The sequence below is a fragment of the Globicephala melas genome, chromosome 12 (genome assembly GCF_963455315.2).
Source record: "Globicephala melas chromosome 12, mGloMel1.2, whole genome shotgun sequence".
NCBI classification, from domain to species: Eukaryota; Metazoa; Chordata; class Mammalia; order Artiodactyla; family Delphinidae; genus Globicephala; species Globicephala melas.
Genome location: NC_083325.1, coordinates 63,837,495 through 63,859,417, shown reverse-complemented (window position 1 = coordinate 63,859,417; position 21,923 = coordinate 63,837,495). Strand labels below are relative to the sequence as shown.

At 38.1% G+C, this 21,923-nt stretch overlaps 1 protein-coding gene across 13 annotated transcripts in view; it reads left to right on the top strand.

The window, feature by feature from the left end:
- The window catches only part of LTBP1 (latent transforming growth factor beta binding protein 1), a 424,584-nt gene that overhangs the window by 385,527 nt on the left and 17,134 nt on the right, over positions 1–21,923 (top strand). For all 13 annotated transcript variants that reach the window (XM_030857973.3, XM_030857970.3, XM_030857967.3 and 10 more), the window contains 5 exons: positions 2,258–2,434; positions 3,144–3,230; positions 5,119–5,247; positions 5,922–6,062; positions 7,037–7,207. In XM_030857973.3, coding sequence (XP_030713833.1) covers positions 2,258–2,434; positions 3,144–3,230; positions 5,119–5,247; positions 5,922–6,062; positions 7,037–7,207 — 705 coding nt within the window. The remainder of the gene's footprint in view (positions 1–2,257; positions 2,435–3,143; positions 3,231–5,118; positions 5,248–5,921; positions 6,063–7,036; positions 7,208–21,923) is intronic.

Sequence of the window (21,923 nt, the reverse complement as noted above, 5' to 3'; positions counted from 1 at the left end):
ACTGCTTGGAAAGAAAATAAGAGCAAAACTTGTAATAACCAATGTAAAACCTGAATAATACAGTGGTATTGATTATTTCCCTATGCAGTCACCTTTGAGTTTCCTTCCAAAGAAAAAAGAAAAAACTATTTTATTTCTGTGAGTATAAAAAAACATGGTAGAAATAGTGTTTAAATGTATATGAAGTTTTTGACTCAGAAGCCTGTGGTCTCTAATTACCTATGAATATAGCAGCCTTCATTGAAGTGTTACTGTACAGTGTTTCCATATTGTAATAAAAACTGTGACATATCTACAACTTTGTACAAAGAGAAAAACAATTATTGAGCACTCTTTTAACATAGACTGTAAACCTGATTGGCAAAACTCTAGTTGTGTTGCTGACTTGATTTATATTTCTAAGTGCATTCGTTAATAACTGTGTTTTAGGCAAACTGAATGAGTGGAATTGTCCATAGTAATAGTCTGTCAGTTTATTCACACATATTGGGAGAAAGTTTATACAATTTTTTACAGCGTTCATGATTGATTTCATATTAATTTAAAATACCTACCCTTAATTTTCCTCAATAATACCCTGTGTAAGAGCTTGGAGTCCCTCCTGAAGGGAATGAACTGGTGATGGTGATGCATTCTATGAAAGCAGGCAAAGCACATGTCTGTCCCCTGCACACTTGAAAAGCTAGTTGAGACGAGGGATGTGGCAGGTTTTATCCAATTTCACACACAAGGAAATGATTTAAAACCACTTCATAAACTGCATAGGAATCCTCATTTCAGTTTTTTCCTGGACACTTATTCTAGGTTTGAATTCGTCATCAGCTATTAAGACTAAGTTAGAGTCCAAGCTGAATTGTCAAAGGTAGAATAATCTGAGAATTAGCCAGAATCAAGGGTGAGAGGTCTCCTTTACACTCTCATTGATATTCTGCATTCTGGGAGTAATATGTACGTCGAAGCTTTGCTTGCTTTTACTGCCATAAGGGGAAACAAAGGGCAGTAGCTCTTCTGATAGAATTTTATGAACTTACATTTTAAGAATGCCTTTGTTATATGACATATTAATCATGTTTCCGCGGTCAGTTTGACCCTGCCAAAGTAAATATATAGGAAACTATTATGAAAATAAATCATTAAACTTTCCTCATAGTATAATGATCTGCCAACTTTTTGTTAAAAGGTAGGTATTGAGATTAAAGTCTTATCCTTACTGGCAAGTGTTATCCCCTTGTCTCTATAGTTTCTTTGGGTTAAGAATCTGTAGATAGCAGTTCTAATGAAAATATTTCATTAGTATTAATCTAAGTAATTGTGACGGCAGTAGTCAGTTTATCTGACATAGCATAAAATTAAAATAAGAAATTCTAACTGGATCATAGGCAGTAATTTGAACTCTATAGCATTTAGTAGGGAAGAGTTTTTTTTTTATCATTTTTGAAAAGCACAAACTTGTTTGTAGACTTCAAATCTGATGGAATTATATCATTTTTAGTATTAACTGAAAGTAGGTGGAGTTGTTCTTATCATTTGTATTCTATCATATCACCTTGACTTTTATCACAGAGGGTTAAACAGACTCTGTTGAAATATATCAATGTATTCTTTAGGACACACTTGAGCTGGGACTAGAACCCAGCCTTGAAATTCTACCCCGAGGATTAGCTGGCTCTTATTATTTCATTCAGAATCATGTATTTGCAGCACTGTAAGTAGATTTCTAGTAATGAAAGCGTTTCTTTTAATAGACTCAGGTTACCGCAGTGTTTTTCTATTTGTCTCCTTCTGCTTTGTACTGTTTAGAAAATTTGGGGGGGCATGGTTATCTCTATAACCATCTAAGGGTTAAATATTATGTGTGGCCCCATATCTCTGGTCCAGTGTTGGGGAATACTTTCATTGATTTACGTAGGTGTTCTAGCTCAGTAAAGAATGACCCTGTGTTTGGCAAGAAAACAGATATGGAAACTGTACTCACAGCCAAATTTACAAGAATTAAGTAATCGGTTAAGGTAAAGGGAAATGATTTTGACAGACTTACACTCTTGGGGTGGGTTAGAAATCCACCAAAATTCAGGATTCACGTGCATTTTTATCTTGAAGTGGAAAAATCCAACATAAAGTGGAAAGCAGCTTTCTGTAAATGAAGTGCATTGGCACGTCCACTCTTTTTTACCACTGTGTTTTCAATTCCGTTGTGATACAGGTGGATCTGATGTATCCTGTCAACACTCTTTTTTACTTTCTCTGCTCTTTTTAGACTTAGAAGTAGATCAACCCAAAGAAGAAAAGAAAGAGTGCTACTATAATCTAAACGACGCCAGTCTTTGTGACAACGTGCTGGCCCCCAATGTCACCAAACAAGAATGCTGCTGTACCTCTGGTGCTGGGTGGGGAGACAACTGTGAGATTTTCCCCTGCCCGGTCTTGGGGACTGGTAAGAATTAGCTAAGTGCTGTGTTCATACTGGTATTTGTTGTGTGGTGTTCATGGGCCTTGGAATGTTCTCATTTGGGTTATTGAAGCCTTGAAATGGTAACATCTACTGGTACCTGCCATTGTCTAATTGAAGTGAGATTACCTTAGAGTGGGTTTCATTCAGGGCTGGACCCATACCCTTATCCCACTTCAGTATGAATTCTTAAACTTCTGTTTCTCACAGAATATGCTGTTATAGTGATATTCCATATAATATTTTGGCAGAAAGATAATTCAGTTTTATTCCATTTGTAAGGTAAAACTCATCATTTTTGGTAACAATGACACAGCATTATTCCTAACTGGAGCTTGCATATTTAAGCTAGGATTTTGGATTCTTATTGAAATTTGAAAATACTAGAGACCACAGTAATGTAGTGGTCATAACACACCATCGTACCCATAGCTGAAACATGTGTAAATAATATATGGGTGAACTAGCAAGGTTTTTTGTAAATTATACTTATGAAGTCATTAGGTTTATTTGCACCTAGTCTGTAATTTTTGAGATTGTGCTGAATTTATTTGTCTGAATTTAGATGGCAAGATTTGCCTTAAAGTCTCTGAGTCTGAGAAAGCAAAACTGAATTTAAAACATACTCGTGGAAGATATTGGTTTTTGGTTTTTTTTTTCAACTTTTTTTCCCCCTTATCTCTCCTGAAATCAGCTGAATTCACGGAAATGTGTCCTAGAGGGAAAGGTTTTGTCCCCACTGGAGAATCCTCTTACGACGTTGATGGCGAGAACTATAAAGGTCAGAATCAAGGAGAAACTAATTTGCAATGTGTGTGCATATTTGACATCCAGGTAAACGCGTGGCTTGGGTTAGGCAGAAGAAGAATTCTTTTCGGCCATGGAAACTAATTACAAAGCCTTGAATCCTACCATTGGAAGACGGTTTCAATGGACTCTAGGGAGAACCGTGGCTTGGGCGTTAGAACACTTAAGGCTGTATGACAGTGGGACTTCACTTAAGATTCTGAGTTTCCACTTCTGAGATAGGAATAATGTTTCAAAGGTTATCATGAGGATTAAATGAGATAACATATGTAAAAGTACTTAACAAAAAATTTTGTACTTAATAAATTCATTCTTTCATTGTAGAATTATATTAGAAATCATATGTTAGGACCAATACAAATTTGACCATCATCATGTTGGCCTTTAATGGTCATCAACAAAGCAAAGATTCTTGTCTTTTTAGAAAGCATCCTACTTTGCTAGGACCATTTACTAATGGCCACAGATTAATAATAAGGAATGGAAAGGAAGAAAGCAGAAGTAGATGTGTGTTTTATATATTTAATGCTATTAGCCTGTAATTCTAAAATAAATGCAGCTTTTTAATTTTGGTGAAATTTAAACTACAGATATGAGTACTTCCTCATTAACTACTAACTTTTAACATTTCAGTGATAGAGATATTATGACCTTTTATATACAAAGTGATTTTTTTTCTTTACAGTTTAATATTGAAAACTGTTAAGTGGCTGGAAAACAGACTAAAAACATTTTTATTGTCTATCCATTTTTTCAAACCAGTGTTTTACTAACATGGTATAATTCAGCAGCTGGATAAGAAATTCCATATGTGTGTTTTTAAGTACATCTATGATTTAATTCAGTGAAATAACAGGACTTAGTTGGCAAAATGTGTTTAACGGTTTTCAAATTCGCAAATATCATATACTATGTTCTTTCAGAGATGTAGTTAAATTTCACTTTGTGCTATGAAGTGGAGCCCTGATTTTACCATAAAGTCATCCTCTTTTTTAAAATAAAAATAAATTCCTCTTCACCCTATCTTAGCAGTGCTGTAAATGGTTGAAAGAATATTAGATTCAAACAGTCATATATTGTCGACTTGGTTTTGCCATTTTCCAGCTGTGTAACTTTGAGCAATTTATCTATGAAGTCTCCAGTTTTTTAAATGAGGACTAGATGACATTAGCTTTAAAATGTTAGAAATGATGCTAATAATACTTGCACAAAAGCAATAGATCACACTTTTTGAGAGTATACCGAGTCCTCTGCATGGATTTTCTCATTGAATCCTTTCAATCCTATCAGGTCAATGTTCCTCTTATCTCCAGTTTACCATTGAGTAAACTGAGGTTTGTGGACAATAAGCTCTGTAAATTCTGTGGGGGAATGGGTCTGCCAGCATTCTTAGCAGCTGTGCTTTCATTAGCTCATTATCAAGAAAGAAGACTTCCATCAAGTTGCATCAAACTCTTCGTGGGAGTTTTCTTCATCTCAACTAGTTAATGGGCCAAAATGTACATTTATAGAAAGGCACGTGTCTTAAAGGCTATTTTCTTCAGAGAATATTATTGGTGCCATTATGGAACCCGTAGACTATTTCCTCAGATACGAGGTAGCATCTCTGAAGCTCTATTTACAAATATACCTTCTCTGATAATGTTTTGGGCATTGCTCCTTAAACAGAGAAGCCTGATTATATTTCTACCTCTGTGAATTAGTCCTAACTTTAAGAATTTGATATTGCTGTGTTTTTAAGACTCTTTGTAATATAAATATTACAATATCTAACTTGCCCAATATTGATTAGACTCTTCTATTTAACTGAAAATCCCCAAATAACTCCTCTTTCTAAATATTTCTCCATTTTTCCCACATAGATGCAGATGAATGCCTACTTTTTGGACAAGAAATCTGCAAAAATGGCTTCTGTTTGAACACTCAGCCTGGTTATGAATGCTACTGTAAGCAGGGGACATACTATGATCCCATCAAATTGCAGTGCTTTGGTAAGTTTTAAGAGGATATAGTGTGATGTGCTATGCAAATACATGGAAAAAATAAGTAATGCTACATATAAAAACAATTTCTTTGAATCTAAATCATGTGTTGAAAAGATCTGTAAATGTTTTATGGATCTTTTTCTTGAGCAATATTTAAGAAAATAAAAACTCTTCATACTACTATTTGAATAGATTTCAAAGAGTTAATATTCAATGTAGAATTATAATTCAGGTCACTGGTATAACTGAAGTGTTCTTTTGGTCTGGGGAGCCTCCTGTTTCATCACTCATACCATGCACTGAAAGTCATTTTTAAATACTGACCCAGACTTTAATGCCTAAGCAGAAAACCATATACACTAGGCAGAAAAACATAGCAAAAGGAAATAATTTAAAAACTGTCATAAAGAGACATTTTATCTTAAATTTCTAAGCGTATCCTGTTCTTAAATGTTTTCTTTCCTTATTTAATGTCAGCAGCTGTAGAGCAATGTTATTTTTCCAATCAATACAACTTAACATTTTTATAGTCGGAGCTGTTCTCTTTTGGATGATGACGTATAGCTGATTAAAATGTGGCAGCCCCTGGAATCTGGACTAAATTTAGCAGTGTATTAAGTTTGGTTAAGTGTATGAGGTGCAGCTGATTGCTGATTTTCTTTCACTTTTTTTCTCTTAAGATATAGATGAGTGTCAAGACCCCAACAGTTGTATTGATGGCCAGTGCGTTAATACAGAAGGCTCTTATAACTGCTTCTGTACCCACCCAATGGTCCTGGATGCTTCGGAAAAAAGATGTATCCGACCAACTGAATCACATGGTATGTTTGGATATGAGATGCAAGTCTGTGTCCAAATAAATGTCATAAGGTTTTCCTTTTGACCGAAATGTTAGCTGTTGGAAAATTTAAAAATTGATTCCTTGGGTATTTTGAAATAATTAAAATGAGATGCTGAGAGAAAGAATAAGATGCATATCATCAATATGTAGGAGATTTAACACCTTGCACATACTGATTTAATGGACAACAGAATACAGAGTGGCTGAGCAGATGGCAGAGCTGTTCGGTGTCTGAGGGTTGATCACATTGAACCATTGAAGGCAACTGAGGAAGATGTAAGTTGAGGGAAAAATAATTAGGTTTGCTTGACTGGACTGGAGGACACAGGTGAGGCTGGACAGAGCAGAGGGCAGAATTCATCAGATTGGTGGAGGGCTCTGAAGTCCATCGGTAGGAATCCCTGTTCATCCCCGAGAAGGTAATGTGCCACTGACTGATCAGTGGCTTAATTGAGGAGACTGCTTTGGTCGAAATCAATTGGAAAGTAGAAAGGTTCGCGTTAAGGACCCTAGGATGAAGTGTTACTAGTTCAGGGCTTCGGCAAATGAAATGGATGAAAAAGGATGAATCCCAAAAATTTTATGTAGAAAGAAATGGTAGGATTTGACAGACAAGTAAATGTGAAACATCAAAGATCAGAAGAATAAGAAGCCCATCAGGATTATGAAGTACAGGCAAGACAGTGGAGGGTTTTATGTAATGATGGAAGCAACAGAGGGAAGGATTTAATTGGAACATGATGGGCAGGTTGAATTTCAGCTGATTGGAGTGACACCCAGTTGGAGATGACAGAGGTTTGATCCACGGAAAGACCCAGACTGGCCTCAGACTTTTGCTTGGAAGTCACTCTTAGAAATAGGGATGGAAACTTTGAGACTCGCTGGCTTCTACCACAGTGTTTATGAAATAGGAATAACAGTGCAATTGTCATGGAACCATGTCTTCCCTTTCAGAACAAATTGAAGAAACCGATGTCTACCAAGATCTGTGCTGGGAACATCTGAGTGATGAGTATGTGTGTAGCCGGCCTCTTGTTGGCAAGCAGACAACATATACTGAGTGCTGCTGTTTGTATGGAGAGGCCTGGGGTATGCAGTGCGCCCTCTGCCCCATGAAAGATTCAGGTGAGCCCTTACCTAGTTCCTTCTATTGCAGGCCTTTGGAAGTATCCTTTGGAGCCTGACAATCCTCTTTTACTTATATATCTTCACCTGCACTCCTGATAGCTTGCTTTCATCAGAGGGGTGTGTGTGTGCGCGCGCGTGCGTGTTTAGGGAGTGGAAGAGCAGGACTGCATAACATCCGGCTCCTGGTTTACCTCCAATCCAGACCTTGTCATTAATTTTTTTTTTTTTTTTTTTTTTTTTTTTGCGGTACTTGGGCCTCTCACTGCTGCGGCTTCTTCCGTTGCGGAGCACAGGCTCCGGACGCGCAGGCTCGGCGGCCATGGCTCACGGGCCCAGCCGCTCCGCGGCATGTGGGATTTTCCCGGACTGGGGCACGAACCCGTGTCCCCTGCATCGGCAGGCGGACTCTCAACCACTGCGCCACCAGGGAAGCCCTTGTCATTAATTTTTGAAACCCTCATTCCATTTCCCCAAAGAATGCTAAATAACCCAAAGAAATATAATGCATCTTAGCAGTTGGTGGCATAGGTCTTTAGAATTTATATTTCCTGATACTTCTTTTTTTTTTTTTTCCCTACAGTCCTTCTCATTTCTAACAGTTTCTACTTAGAGCAAAAAGTATTAATATAGACAGTCTAGGTCAAAGCCCAAGTTTTTATGTCAACCTCTTTGTGGGAGAGATCACAGAAGGGTTAGAACCATAAAGGAAGAGAGTAGAAAGTAAGTAAAATGTACTTGAACAAATCTCCTTGACTTTCAAGTTTTAGACCTGGGGTTAAAACCTTTGGTCAAATGGAAAAAAAAATGGGACTGGCTAAGCTCTCAGTTTCCTCCCCTCTCCTCGTGTGGGAGGAGGGCTGGAAGGTGCTGACTCTTGGCTCCCAGGCTGGGCTACTTGGTGACTGTTGGGTTGTGCGCTGATTGCTTATTTCTCTTCTTGACGCTGCAGCTACTTACTGCCTGTTAAAGGAAAGCACTTGAAAGTGTGCAGTATAGCATTTTGTCTTTGGCTATAGAATCGATTTGTTAAAGCTGGAAAAATACTGTGTGGATATAAAGTGAAAGAGTTTATAATGAACAAATTCTCAGAATGGCCAAGAGGGGAAGAATTGCTTGAAAAGAGGAACTGCATTAATTTTTAGTTAATTAGAATGTAATCTTCAAGATATTTAATAATAAATTAGCGTTTTAGCTTGGAAGTAACTGAAACCAATGTAGCACAAAAAAAGAAAGTAATTTGAAATGCCAGAAAAGGAAAAGGAACAGCAAAGGATGAAGAGCAACCTGTTAAAGATATAGATGGTAATGATAGTAGCCCAGAAATGGAAAGAGGTTGGGTTCTGGGGCCAGAAAATCTGGATCTGGAATTCAGAACTGCCCACAGCAGCTGCGTGACTTGGGGAAAAAGAACCTCACCCAATGCAGCTCATTAATGGAGGCATCTGTCTTGTTGGGTTGTTGTGAGAACTGGGAGGTTGTAGATAGGGCAGGAACACAAGGAGTGGGGTATATTATTAGTGTCACTATAGCCTCTGTCCTGAGAGGCAATTGCCACAAGGAGAAGAAGGTGAAATCTTAAGGAAGTGACTATAATATATGACTTGAGTCATCTTCTCACGATGCTTGAATACCTCAAACCTTTCTACTTAGGCAGTGTTTTTATTGTTTAATTTTTTTTGCATGTTTTATATGTATGTTTTACTTTTTTTTTTACATCTTTATTGGAGTATAATTGCTTTACAATGGTGTGTTAGTTTCTGCTTTATAACAAAGTGAATCAGTTATACATACACATATGTTCCCATATCTCTTCCCTCTTGCGTCTCCCTCCCTCCCACCCTCCAGGCGGTCACAAAGCACTGAGCTGATCTCCCTGTGCTATATTGTTTAATTTTTTTAAAAAATATATCATTCTTCTAAAGAATTAATCAAAGAGGTTATGTCCCCCGCCATCTACCCCATCACAGCTGAACTCTGCTCCTTGAAGGTGTTCACTCTTTTTTTTTAATTGAAGTACAGTGTTGATGTACCAATGGTACATGTAATGTACCATTACAGGTGTACAATGTAATTATTCACAATTTTTAAACATTATACTCCATTTATAGTTATTGTGAAATATTGGCTATATTCCCCATGTTGTACAATATATCCTTATAACTTATTTTATACCTAATAGCTTGTACCTCTGAAGATGTTCACTCTTAACAGTTGGTTTTAATTATCCAAGTCTTTTTTCTATATGTTAATTATTGTTATATTTTTAATCCATATTATTATAAATTTATATTTAAGAGAATATTTAAAGCTGAAATCCATATCGATCTGAGGCACACGTTTTTTGATTTATGCGTTAGCATCTCTGAAATTGGGGGTATCTTACAATTGATGGCATCTATTAATGGCCACAAGCAATTTTTTCACATTTTAGTGTCTGTTATATCAGGATGTATTTTGAAATCTAGGATATCTTAGAACTGGTGAAAGATGGTAACTTTTTTTTTTTTTTTAACATCTTTATTGGGGTATAATTGCTTTACAATGGTGTGTTAGTTTCTGCTTTATAACAAAGTGAATCAGTCATACATAAACATATGTTCCCATATGTCTTCCCTCTTGCGTCTCCCTCCCTCCCACCCTCCCTATCCCACCCCTCCAGGCTGTCACAAAGCACCGAGCCAATATCCCTGTGCCATGCGGCTGCTTCCCACTAGCTATCTGCCTTACTACGTTTGTTAGTGTGTATGATGGTAACTTTTAAATGGCTGCACAGACTCTGTTTTATGGATGTACAGGCATACCTTGGAGATATTATGGGTTCAGTTCCAGACCACCACAATAAAGTGAATATTGCAATAAAGCAAGTCACCCAAATTTTTTGGTTTCCCAGGGCATATAAAAGTTAAATTTACACTGTACAGTGTTTATGTCTGTTAAGTGTGCAATAGCATTATGTCTAAAAAAATATACATGACAGTTAAAAACACTGTATTGCTAAAAAATGCTAACCATCACCTGAGGTTTCAGCAAGTCATCTTTTTGTTGGTGGAGGGTCTTGCCTCGCTGTTGGTAGCTGCTGACTGATCAGGGAGGTGATTGCTGGGGATGGGGGTGACTGTGGTAATTTCTTAAAACAGCCAACAGTGAAGTTTGCACCTCAATTGATCCTGCCTTGACAAACGATTTCTCTGTGGTATGCAATGCTGTTTAATAGCATTTTCCCTAGAGTAGAGCTTCCTTCAGAATTCAAGTCAGTCCTCTCAACCCCTGCTGCTGCTTTCTCAATTAGTTTTATGTAATATTCTAAATCCTTTGTTTCAACAGTTAAGTTTACGGTCTCATATAGGTGGGGTTTGTGGCACCCTACAACAATTACAATAGTAACATCAAAGATCACTAATACCATAACAAATATAGTAATAGTGGTAACGTTTGAAATATTATGAGAATTTCCAAAATGTGACACAGACAGGCAGTGAGCGAATGTGGTTGGAAATATGGTGCAATAGACTTGCGTGATGCAAGGCGGCCACAAGCCTTCAATTTGTTTAAAAAAAAAACACACACACACACAGTAAAGCGAAGCACAGTAGAACAAGGTATGCCTGTACCATAGTTTATTTAATCACCTCCAGCGCTGGACATTTGGGCTGTCTGTCTCCCCCAACCCCCGCCCTTCCCCAGTCTTGATTTTCCTATTATGAACAATGCTGCAGTGAACCTTCACATATGTATCTTACATATAGCTGTGGAAGTGTCTTGATAAGAAAATTCCTACAAATGAAAATACTATACTATGTTACTCTCCAAAAAATACAGGACAGATTTACACTCACATTGACAGTGTTTGAAATGCCTTTTCCTCATACCCTTTTACCACTAGATATTCTCAGTCTTTAAAATCGTTATCATATGGGTAAGAAGGGTATCTTATATGCGTCTCCCTACTTCTAGGGAAGTGGAGCATCTTTTCCTTGTTTATAGATGATTTGTATTCCTTTGTCAGTGAATTATATCCTTTGCTCATTTCTTTGGTTGGACTTTGTGTCTTTTTCTTGCTGATTTGTAGGAGCGTTGTGCGTATTCTGTCCACAACCCCAACATTTGGGTTTTGGAAACTTCTTTATGAAAGGTTCTGCATGTATTTTCATTTTATTCTGTCCCTGTCCTGATGCTGTGATATTAAGTATTTACTGAATGAAAATCTGATGAGCTAGTTGCCTTTGCAAATCAAATCTAATTGACTAAGCTTTTAAAAGAATATTCAAGTTATTTTGGTGTTAGAAATGAATTTTAGAATATTGCATCAATTATCTTTAACTGAGGCTTTACAAAACAAAATTTTAAATGTAAATTCAAACAAATCCATGTGAACAAATATATACTGTATAATATTTTTAGGAAAGTATGGGGTACGAGGAAATAGTGGTACCACGTGCCAAATTAAAAGAAAAAAAGCTTAGTATCTTTGCTGCGCTCTTTCTAGCTTATATATGCACAGTACTGGTGATAAATTTTCCAAAAAGAATCACTAGTCTACAGTCAGCCAAATCCTCAAAAATCAGTGATTTTCAGTCTTTTATTTTTTTAGAAAAAGGTAGTCTTTTGTCAACTGAATTATTATTTTAACTTCCGATATATATAAATTCATTAACATCAAAGCTGCTGGAGCTACTGGTAGGGAGAACAACTAGTTAGGCTCTCGAGGCATCTGTGAAGGACCCCAGGGTTCCAGGAAACACATATTGAAAAACACTATTCTGTTTCTGTTGGAGTTTAGGAAGTAGTTAGACATCCCAGAAGGAGTATTTCTTTTATACTCCTGAAATTATGGGCCTTGAGCTAGACTTAGGGATACTCTACCCTGAATCCAGTGAGAAGCCCACGGCAAAGTTAAGCAGTTTTTCCAGAGGCCCTGTGATTAGCTGGCATTTCCTTGATTGGTGCCTGATGTTCTGGTCATATCTACACCAAGCCATCTCCCGTTGAGCACGTTTCTGCCCGAGTATAGCAAGCAACGAGACCCAGAGCAGAGGGGTTAGCACATGGACTCTGAAGCCAGGTTGCCTGGGTGGGAATCCGGGTTTGGCAACTTTCTATCTACACAGCCTTGTTCCTCTGTCTCTCTGTACCTTAGTTTCCTCACACGAAACTAATATCACCTGCCTCACAGGGTTGTTGGAAGAATCAGTTAATACATGAACACTTAGCATAGTGCTTGACACGTAGTAAGCGTTAGAAGGTTGTAGCACCTAATGCTACTACTGCCGGGTGAGTCAGATCAAATGCATTTTCAAATGTAACTGAAATCGAAGGTTCTTATGAAAAACACACTTACCTAATAGCATCTGAACATGAATTAAGAAATTAAGGATAGACAAATGCAGAAATAATTGTCCTCATATAAAACTTTCTCTTCTAGACCACTGCTTCATAAACATTAATGGGCATGTTAATTACCTGGTGATGTTATTAAAAAAAAAAAAAAGATTCTGGTTTCTAGGTGGAGGTGGGTGGGCAGGATTCTGCATTCTTAAGTCCCAATGCAATGCTGCTGCTGGTCTTCAGACCACACTAGCAAGGTTCTAGAGACACGTAGCAGCATTCAGCCGGATTTTGTTAAAACCGACTTTAATGCCGTTATTAATTTTTCGTAGAGGAAGCAGAGAATGTGTGAACTTTAAAACTGATTTGCTCATTCTGCCATTGAGCCTTTTAAATGTTGCTCTTCAGGAATACATGATAGTTGAGAAAGGACCATATTGTCTATTTGTTAATAAAAGCACTGGATGAATTCCAGCCTGTCAGGCACTGAACCTTCCAGTTTCCCTAGGAATGCAGCACTGCTTTGGGGAACAATTAGTTACTGATGGAAACAGTGCTGGAGGAATTTAAGTAATAAATCGCAGTGCTTGTCATCAGCTTTGAGCATTAAAGTGCAGTGTAGAGTAAAGCTTTGGCTCCCAAACAGGCTTTCACACTTCTGGTCCAATAGGTTATGGGCACTAATTCTCACTAAGGCAGCAACTGCATCTGAGAATACTGGTAGTTGGAGGAGGTAGGAGTGGCTCCTGAAATAGTGTTCTCTGAAGTTAGATGGCAACTTGCAGATTGGTACCAGGTGCAGACTGGTACCACATGCAGGGTGAGTGAGTGGAGGCTGATGGATTGTGTCAGGGTAACTTTACATGAGAAGAATTGCCTAGTTGTACCATTCAGTACATTTCTGGAGCTGCTTGGGTCTCCCATTTTAATCCTCAGCTAAAGTCTGGGAGGCCAGACATCAGGCATTAGGAGGTTTCAGATGGTTGAGGGCAGCCCGGCAGTGAGTTTGCTGAAGTGGTCGTGTCCTGACATCCTCCCCCTCCTCAGCCTCTGGAGTTTCTGTGTGTGTGTGTGTGTGTGTGTGTGTGTGTGTGTGTGTGTGTGTGTGTGTGTGTGTGTGTGTGTGTGTGTGTGTGTGTGTGTGTGTGTGTGTGTGTGTGTGTGTGTGTGTGTGTGTGTGTGTGTGTGTGGTACGTGGGCCTCTCACTGCTGTGGCCTCTCCCGTTGCAGAGCACAGGCTCTGGACGCGCAGGCTCAGTGGCCATGGCTCACGGGCCCAGCCGCTCTGTGGCATGTGGGATCTTCCCCGAGCGGGGCACGAACCTGTGTCCCCTGCATCGGCAGGCGGACTCTCAACCACTGCGCCACCAGGGAAGCCCTGGAGTTTCTCTTATTCCTGCCCCAGCATCCTCTTCTTCTCCTGCCCCTCTCAATACCCTCTAATCCTGCCTGTTCTTAAAAAAGTTTTTTTTTCCCTTGGTTTGGGGGGAGTGGCTGAACTGCTTTGGGAGGACCATCAAATTTGGGTTCTTTATCACGATATCATGGTCAGCCTCTGAGAGAAAAAGCTATTCGAAAAACCAAGTCAGGAAAGACAAACCACTGTGTCCATATTTTGAATGAGAAAGGGTGGTCATTGTTTGATCTTTCTGGAAATTTTCAGTGCCGTGCTAGAAGGAAGTCATGAACCCTCAAATCTGGAGTTTATTGAATACGAGTTTTATGTAGCTTGGTTTTTCTGGGTCTCCACCTGAGTAAAAAAAATGATGGTAGCTGACATGTGTATAACACAATGCCAGGCACCGTTCAAGAGGCTTACCATCAATTAAGATATTTAATTCTCCAAGCCATCCTATGAGGTAAGTATATAATTACCTCCTTTTGGGGGGAGAGGAACTGAGACTCACAAGATTACCATCCGTGGTCAGATACCAGGAAGTGGCAGATTCAAATCTAGGCATCCGTGCTATCAACCACTTTAGTGTTACCCCAGTCCCTATCTCCCCAAGATCTCAAAGCACATCTTAGATAAATAGTATCACTTAGAATATAAAAGTAACAAAGTGAAAAGTTAAAGATGAGATTTTTTTTCAATTTCCTCATGCGTTGTGTGCTTAGAGAGAAACTCTACGGCCTTAGAGCCAGTCAGTAAGCTTAGCCAACTTAGACTCTCTATCAGAGTCGAGCACACGGTGGCCGTAATAGATAACAATACATACTTGATGAATTAATGGATTAAAGCAAGTCAGTAATCCTCAGTGAATTAAACTGTTGGTGATGCCTAGCACACAGATAAAATGAACTTTTAATGTTTTTATTTATTGCTACTCTTAAAAGTATAAACTCAAAATTTTCTGGAAAAATGTACCTATGGGTTACAAGATATGTAGGGTGCTATTGTCTCATGGAAATAAAAACCTATTGACCTGCAAATGAAAGAAAATTAAACACATTTGAACACTGGAATCTAAAGTACCCAGGGATCCCAGTGTCTGTGGTTATCTTGTTAAAATAATTAGACTTCTGTTAAGTAAATTATTAAAATAATTAGACTTATTGTGAACAAACGGAACATAAAGAATTGATAAAGTCTTGATCTAAAACGTAGAAGAAATTTTGAGGGGAGACTTAGTGTGTTGAGAGATTGCCACCTCTTGGTTGATACAGTGTACTGCACCACAGGTGTTTTAACCTCTGAAGTACTAGGTGCAGGTCAGGCATAGAAAGGTCACAGTGGGGTTAAAAAAAAAAAAATCTCCAAGGAAACTGAAGTGCCACAAAAGAAACTGGCAAATGCTTAAAATTTTTTGTGAAACGCTGCTGTCAATCAAAATGTGGAGGCATCGGTCCTCTCAGTTTTGCTCAGAGAGCAATTCAAAAATATAGATATATAGATAGATTTGATAAGAAAACTCTGGTTGTGGGAATAGAGATTATCCTTGTCCTTGAGTGCCAGGAAGAAAAATACAATCATTACGGCATAAGAAAAAATTGAAATCAATCCTGTCAGTAAAGAATCCTATAGATCATAATATAGATTTATGTCTAATTCTTATTTTTTAAAAAGTCAAATAACAACATATTTAGTAAACTATTATATGCAAGGTACAGTTAGTAAGAACCGTGTCTGAAATGCAGTCTAAATTACTTATAGTTTGCCTGTCTTCAGTTTCAGTTAAATTATCTACGTATTCCTTCATTTCATTTTTTACTTGAACCACCTACAAGGCAACATCTAGGCAATAAATTTTGGAGCAGACGTACAGTCTGTATTTACAGGAAATGTAAAATTCTGTAGAACTGACATGATATAAAATTATGTTGTACCGCTAAATTAGAAGTTCATTCCTCAGACGTTGCTCGTTCAAATGTACAGATAACATCCTTATGTAATAAATTCATCATCTCCTGTGACACACTATTTTTTAATACTTCCTAGTAACTTATCTACCCCGTCTTTTCATATGGTTTTGCAAGAGTGAAAGAATCTGGAATCTGTTTTTGAACAGTTAAGCTAGTGATTTCTTTCCTGTCTGTGCATGGCTCTTACCTGTTCCCAAAGATCTGAGTGTAAGAAATTTCATAATACCCTTGGAGGTGTGAAGGAAGACAGGGATTTGACTCGTGGACTAAACTTGAAAAAATATTGTAATTGGGCAGTGGTTGCAAAAGGCCTTTCAGCAGTCACAGTTTAAAGGCTTTTCCAAGAACTATGTTTCCAAAGAATGTTAATAACAACTCTGGAACATCCTACATGTGAGGCACAGTGAGTGGTCACCGCCTTTGGTGTGGGCAGTCCAGGGATCTCGTTCTGCTTTTGGCATCGCTTCTGTCAATTGCACTGGGCGAGTTGCTTCAGTTTCCTATATGCGAAGTTGAGAACTCTTTTGAGGTTATGGTAATTAATACTCTGTAAGTATGAAAGCATTTATCATTGTGATCATAGATCCTGATTATTATGATCAAAGCAAGTGCAGCTATTAATAAGCTATAGTGGAGAATGTAAACCAAACTGGAAAGCTATAAAAGGCCTCCTAATTTGAGTGGCCACCATATGTGTACACTGTATATACAGAGAGAATACTCTCAGAGGTAAGTGGTCCAGTTCTTTGGGACAGAATTCTTGGTATCCATGGAACTAGACTGAATTGGATACCATATGGAAGGACAAGTACGCAATTTATATTGTTTCTTATTGAAAAGATTCTTTGTATTTATTTAGAAGGCTACCCCTTATTTTCCTGAAAAGGGTGAAAGTACTTTTCTCACTATAAAAGGCTTATTGCAAAATAAAATTTAGTAGTGAATTATGCACATAGAGCCTTGGTACTAAATGTGGTCATTACGTTAGTTTCCTCACTTGTAAAATGGTAGTAGCAACATCTTCCTGAGGATTGTTTGAGGGTTAAAAATGTGGTAACACATGTTAGATGCTTGGCATACAGTAGTAAATGCTTCGTAGGTGTTAGCGATGATCATAGATCAAATCTTGTTCCAGGATATGAGTTGAGCTAATGATTATTCCCCATTGTTACCTCACTATACAGTGCTAGAAGTCTCTTTGAAAGTAAGCAAGAGTCAAAGACGATGAGGGGCAGGTGAGAGTTTGGGGACTAACGCAGAGCCAGATAATCTCTGCAGCAGGTGAGAGACCCTGCTGCTTCTGTGCCGCTCAAGGCTCCCAGGCTACCAGTGTGAGTTATTATATAATGTCTGAGAGAGGCCTTGTGCCTGGAAAAGACCATTCAGGGTTGGGTTTTAAATGAACATTCAGTGTATCCAATTTATCAGTGTTAAAACCTGGACTTACCTAAGAATTTAAGTTCAACGTAAACATTTTGTCCTTCTGTTTATAAGTCCAATATTTTTATATAAAATAAGATCAAGTTTTATTTTGTGATTAATGTTTATATAGCTCAAGGAACAGATTAAACTTTCCTTGAGAGTTATTTCTATATCAAAACTCTGTTAATTAAGTCTCTAACACTTTGGCCTCTGATTTATAAATTTTATGTATTTGATTTTATCTCATGCATTTTATATACCTGAAAGGGCAGCCTCCAATCCTAGTAAGCATTTTCTTCTTAGGTATTTAAGCAGCTCTTATCAATCTAATAAGTCAAACTTAAAATGCAACAAATTGAATTCCCTAATGAATCTAAATACTTACTGACCTAATAGAGTTCTGTGAATTCTCATGTAATATAAAATCCTAGATATTTCAAATTGAAATCACAAGGCCCATCAGATTATCTAGTATATGGTTCTCTTAAACATTATAGACATATTAAATAACAACAACAAAAAAACCCTTACTCTGAAACTTTCACAGTAAAGTATTAATATTCTAAACTTAATGTATGTCATTATCTGTGTAGCAGAATTATCATCTTAGGCCAGCTAAGGTTACTGGGTAGAAAAATTCATGACTGTGATTGTCAGTTATTAGAGAATTAAGACCAGGACATGGGATGTGTATGCGCACAGTGTGAGTCTAAGTAGCCATGTGTGACATGCAGAGCACATTCTATTGTTTCCATGTTAACAGGGGACCCCACGTGTTCCTAATGTGTACTGTTTTTATAAGCAATACCTTCCATTGCAGTGACTCTCAAGGGAATAATAGGGCAGATAAAATTAATAAAAGCTTTTCTCTAACTACACATAACTCCCCTCAAGAATCAGGTACCTTCTGCTAAAGGTATGTGCTCACCTTATTGAAATTCTCTACCACACAAATGACAAACTTCCCCTGACCCAGTAAAGAAGGTTTGGGGCAATATTCAGGGTTCTCCAGAAAAACAGAACCAATAGGAGAGAGAGAAAGAGAGAAAGATTGATTGATTGATTGATTGATTGAGTCACTGATTCATTTTAAGGAATTGGCTCATGTGATTATAGAAGCTGGTAAATTCAAAATCTCTAGGGTGGCCTGATGTTGTGGAGGCCCAAAGAAAGCCGAGGTTCCAGGTCAAAAGCCGTCAGCCAGAAAGAGCCAGTTTTTTAGATGAAGTCTGAAGTCCAAAGGCAGTTGGGCAGTGGGCAGTGGAATTCTCTTTCTCATAGGAGGGCCAGTCTTTCTCTTCTAATCAAGCCATCAACCCATTGAAGGAGGCCCACTCACATTATGGAGGGTAATTTGATTTACTCAGATCCACCAATGTAAATGTTAACCCCATCCAGAAACACCCAAAATGATGTTTGACCAACTTCATCTGGGCACTCCGTGGCCTAACCTAGTTGACACGTGATATTAGCCATCACAACTGGGATTGAAAAAAAGGTTGAGAACCAGTTAAAGAAAATATTTCCATTTTGTAGAGCTTCTCCAGCTCCCACTACCATCCTGTACAAACACACACTTAAGCAAAGGTCTTTATTTTCAGTTGGGAGTGAAATGTCGTTCTTCTCCTTCCCCAGATATACACTGGAAAAGGGCAGGGAGGAGGTGGGATCCTGAACACTCAATCAGGACCCCCGGCTGGACAGGGCTTTTATGGCAGGTCAGGGAAAACCAGGAAAGAGATATTGGACTTGTGGAAGGGAGTGAATAAACAGGAATGAATGATACAAAGGCCAGACACAAAAAGAGGGACTGCATGAGAGGAAGAACACTGGAAATGAAGCCAAATGTGGATTGTTAAAACAACATTGTTTGGGGCAGGTGCTTTAAAGGAAGAGAAAGCAATGGGCAAGTAAGCCATGTTCAGGTTATGATCATATTGCAGTCATATTAGGAAACATGATTTGTCTCAGGGTAAGGAAAGCTAAAAAGGAAAATTTAAAAAACTCTCATAAAGGGGAAAACTTACTCCATTTCCTGCTAAACTGTTGGTGACAGAACTTGGGAGGAGTGTCCTGGAACTGGGCTGCAGTTCCCAAACCCAATTCCCTGGAGTTGGTGTGAGTCAGCGAGGGTTTGGGATGCCAGCTGGGAAGGACCAGCACGCTGGTTGAAGCTGTCTCAGTGGCCTCAACAACTATTATAGAACAGCTAAATGTGACGGGAATTTGATGGAAAGATGGAAAATTGGTGATAAGAACACTTCTGAAATTTTAGTTTGTGTACGATTTGGACTTTAGGGTATCAATTTTATTTTTATTTTTGTTGCTGTTGGAAATAAGTTTTTTTTATTACATCTTTATTGGAGTATAATTGCTTTACAATGGTGTGTTAGTTTCTGCTTTATAACAAAGTGAATCAGTTATACATATACATATGTTCCCATATCTCTTCCCTCTTGTGTCTCCCTCCCTCCCATCCTCCCTATCCCACCCCTCCAGGTGGTCACAAAGCACCGAGCTGATCTCCCGGTGCTATGCGGCTGCTTCCCACTAGCTATCTACCTTACGTTTGGTAGTGTATATATGTCCATGCCACTCTCTCGCTTTGTCACAGCTTACCCTTCCCCCTCCCCATATCCTCAAGTCCATTCTCTAGTAGGTCTGTGTCTTTATTCCTGTCTTACCCCTAGGTTCTTCATGACATTTTTTTTCTTAAATTCCATATATATGTGTTAGCATACGGTATTTGTCTTTCTCTTTCTGACTTACTTCACTCTGTATGACAGACTCTAGGTCTATCCACCTCATTACAAATAGCTCAATTTCATTTCTTTTTACGGCTGAGTAATATTCCATTGTATATATGGGCCACATCTTCTTTATCCATTCATCTGTCCATGGACACTTAGGTTGTTTCCATCTCCGGGCTATTGTAAATAGAGCTGCAATGAACATTTTGGTACATGACTCTTTTTGAATTATGGTTTTCTCAGGGTCTATGCCCAGTAGTGGGATTGCTGGGTCATATGGTAGTTCTATTTGTAGTTTTTTAAGGAACCTCCATACTGTTCTCCACAGTGGCTGTATCAATTTACATTCCCACCAGCAGTGCAAGAGTGTTCCCTTTTCTCCACACCCTCTCCAGCATTTATTGTTTCTAGATTTTTTGATGATGGCCATTCTGACTGGTGGGAGATGATATCTCATTATAGTTGTGATTTGCATTTCTCTAATAATTAATGATGTTGAGCATTCTTTCATGTGTTTGTTGGCAGTCTGTATATCTCCTTTGGAGAAATGTCTATTTAGGTCTTCTGCCCATTTTTGGATTGGGTTGTTTTTTTATTATTGAGCTGCATGAGCTGCTTATAAATTTTGGAGATTAATCCTTTGTCAGTTGCTTCATTTGCAAATATTTTCTCCCATTCTGAGGGTTGTCTTTTCATCTTGTTTATGGTTTCCTTTGCTACGCAAAAGCTTTGAAGTTTCATTAGGTCCCATTTGTTTATTTTTGTTTTTATTTCCATTTCTCTAGGAGGTGGGTCGAAAAGGATCTTGCTGTGATTTATGTCATAGAGTGTTCTGCCTATGTTTTCCTCTAAGAGTTTGATAGTTTCTGGCCTTACATTTAGGTCTTTAATCCATTTTGAGCTTATTTTTGTGTATGGTGTTAGGGAGTGATCTAATCTCATACTTTTACATGTAGCTGTCCAGTTTTCCCAGCGCCACTTATTGAAGAGGCTGTCCTTTCTCCACTGTACATTCCTGCCTGCTTTATCAAAGATATGGTGACCATATGTGCGTGGGTTTATCTCTGGGCTTTCTATCCTGTTGCATTGATCTATATTTCTGTTTTTGTGCCAGTACCATACTGTCTTGATTACTGTAGCTTTGTGGTATAGTCTGAAGTCAGGGAGCCTGATTCCTCCAGCTCTGTTTTTCTTTCTCAAGATTGCTTTGGCTATTCGAGGTTGGGGTATCAATTTTATTCAAGGCTTATTTTCTTAATAGCTATACTACATTGAAGTGCTAAGAAGGCATTTGGCCATGCTCTGTTATTGAAAATATTCTGACTGGAGAATAACTTGCATTATTATTATAATCATACCTATCTATTAGAATCTTTCTAATTTAAAGCCAAAGTAGAGAAATTAAGATATGCATGTAAAATGAACCATCAGATCACAAAAAGCAGCACTTTTATTTTTCACTTAACAAGCAGTCAAATTTTTAGCAGTTTAAACTTTCTACCTTGAAATCAGACATTATGAATAGGCATTCGATTTTCTAGAAATGCCTTTTTGTTGTTGATTTTCTTTTTAGTGGAAATTTTACTTTCATGTATTTTAAAGAAATTTTGCTGATAGGATTTTTTTCTCTTCATTGATAGTTGAAATGTACTCTAAGAAAATGAACTGTGCTGAGTGGGACTATGAAAAATATCACTGTATGTAATTGCTTAAAGCCCTGTTCTGTGTTTGAGGTTTTGAAATCAAATAATGTTGTATTTATTTTGACCTTTTCCTAATTGACTTTGTAAGACAACTATGGCTGGAGAAAAGCCCCTGGCTGCCCATGTCTTTTATATGCTGACCTCATGGCT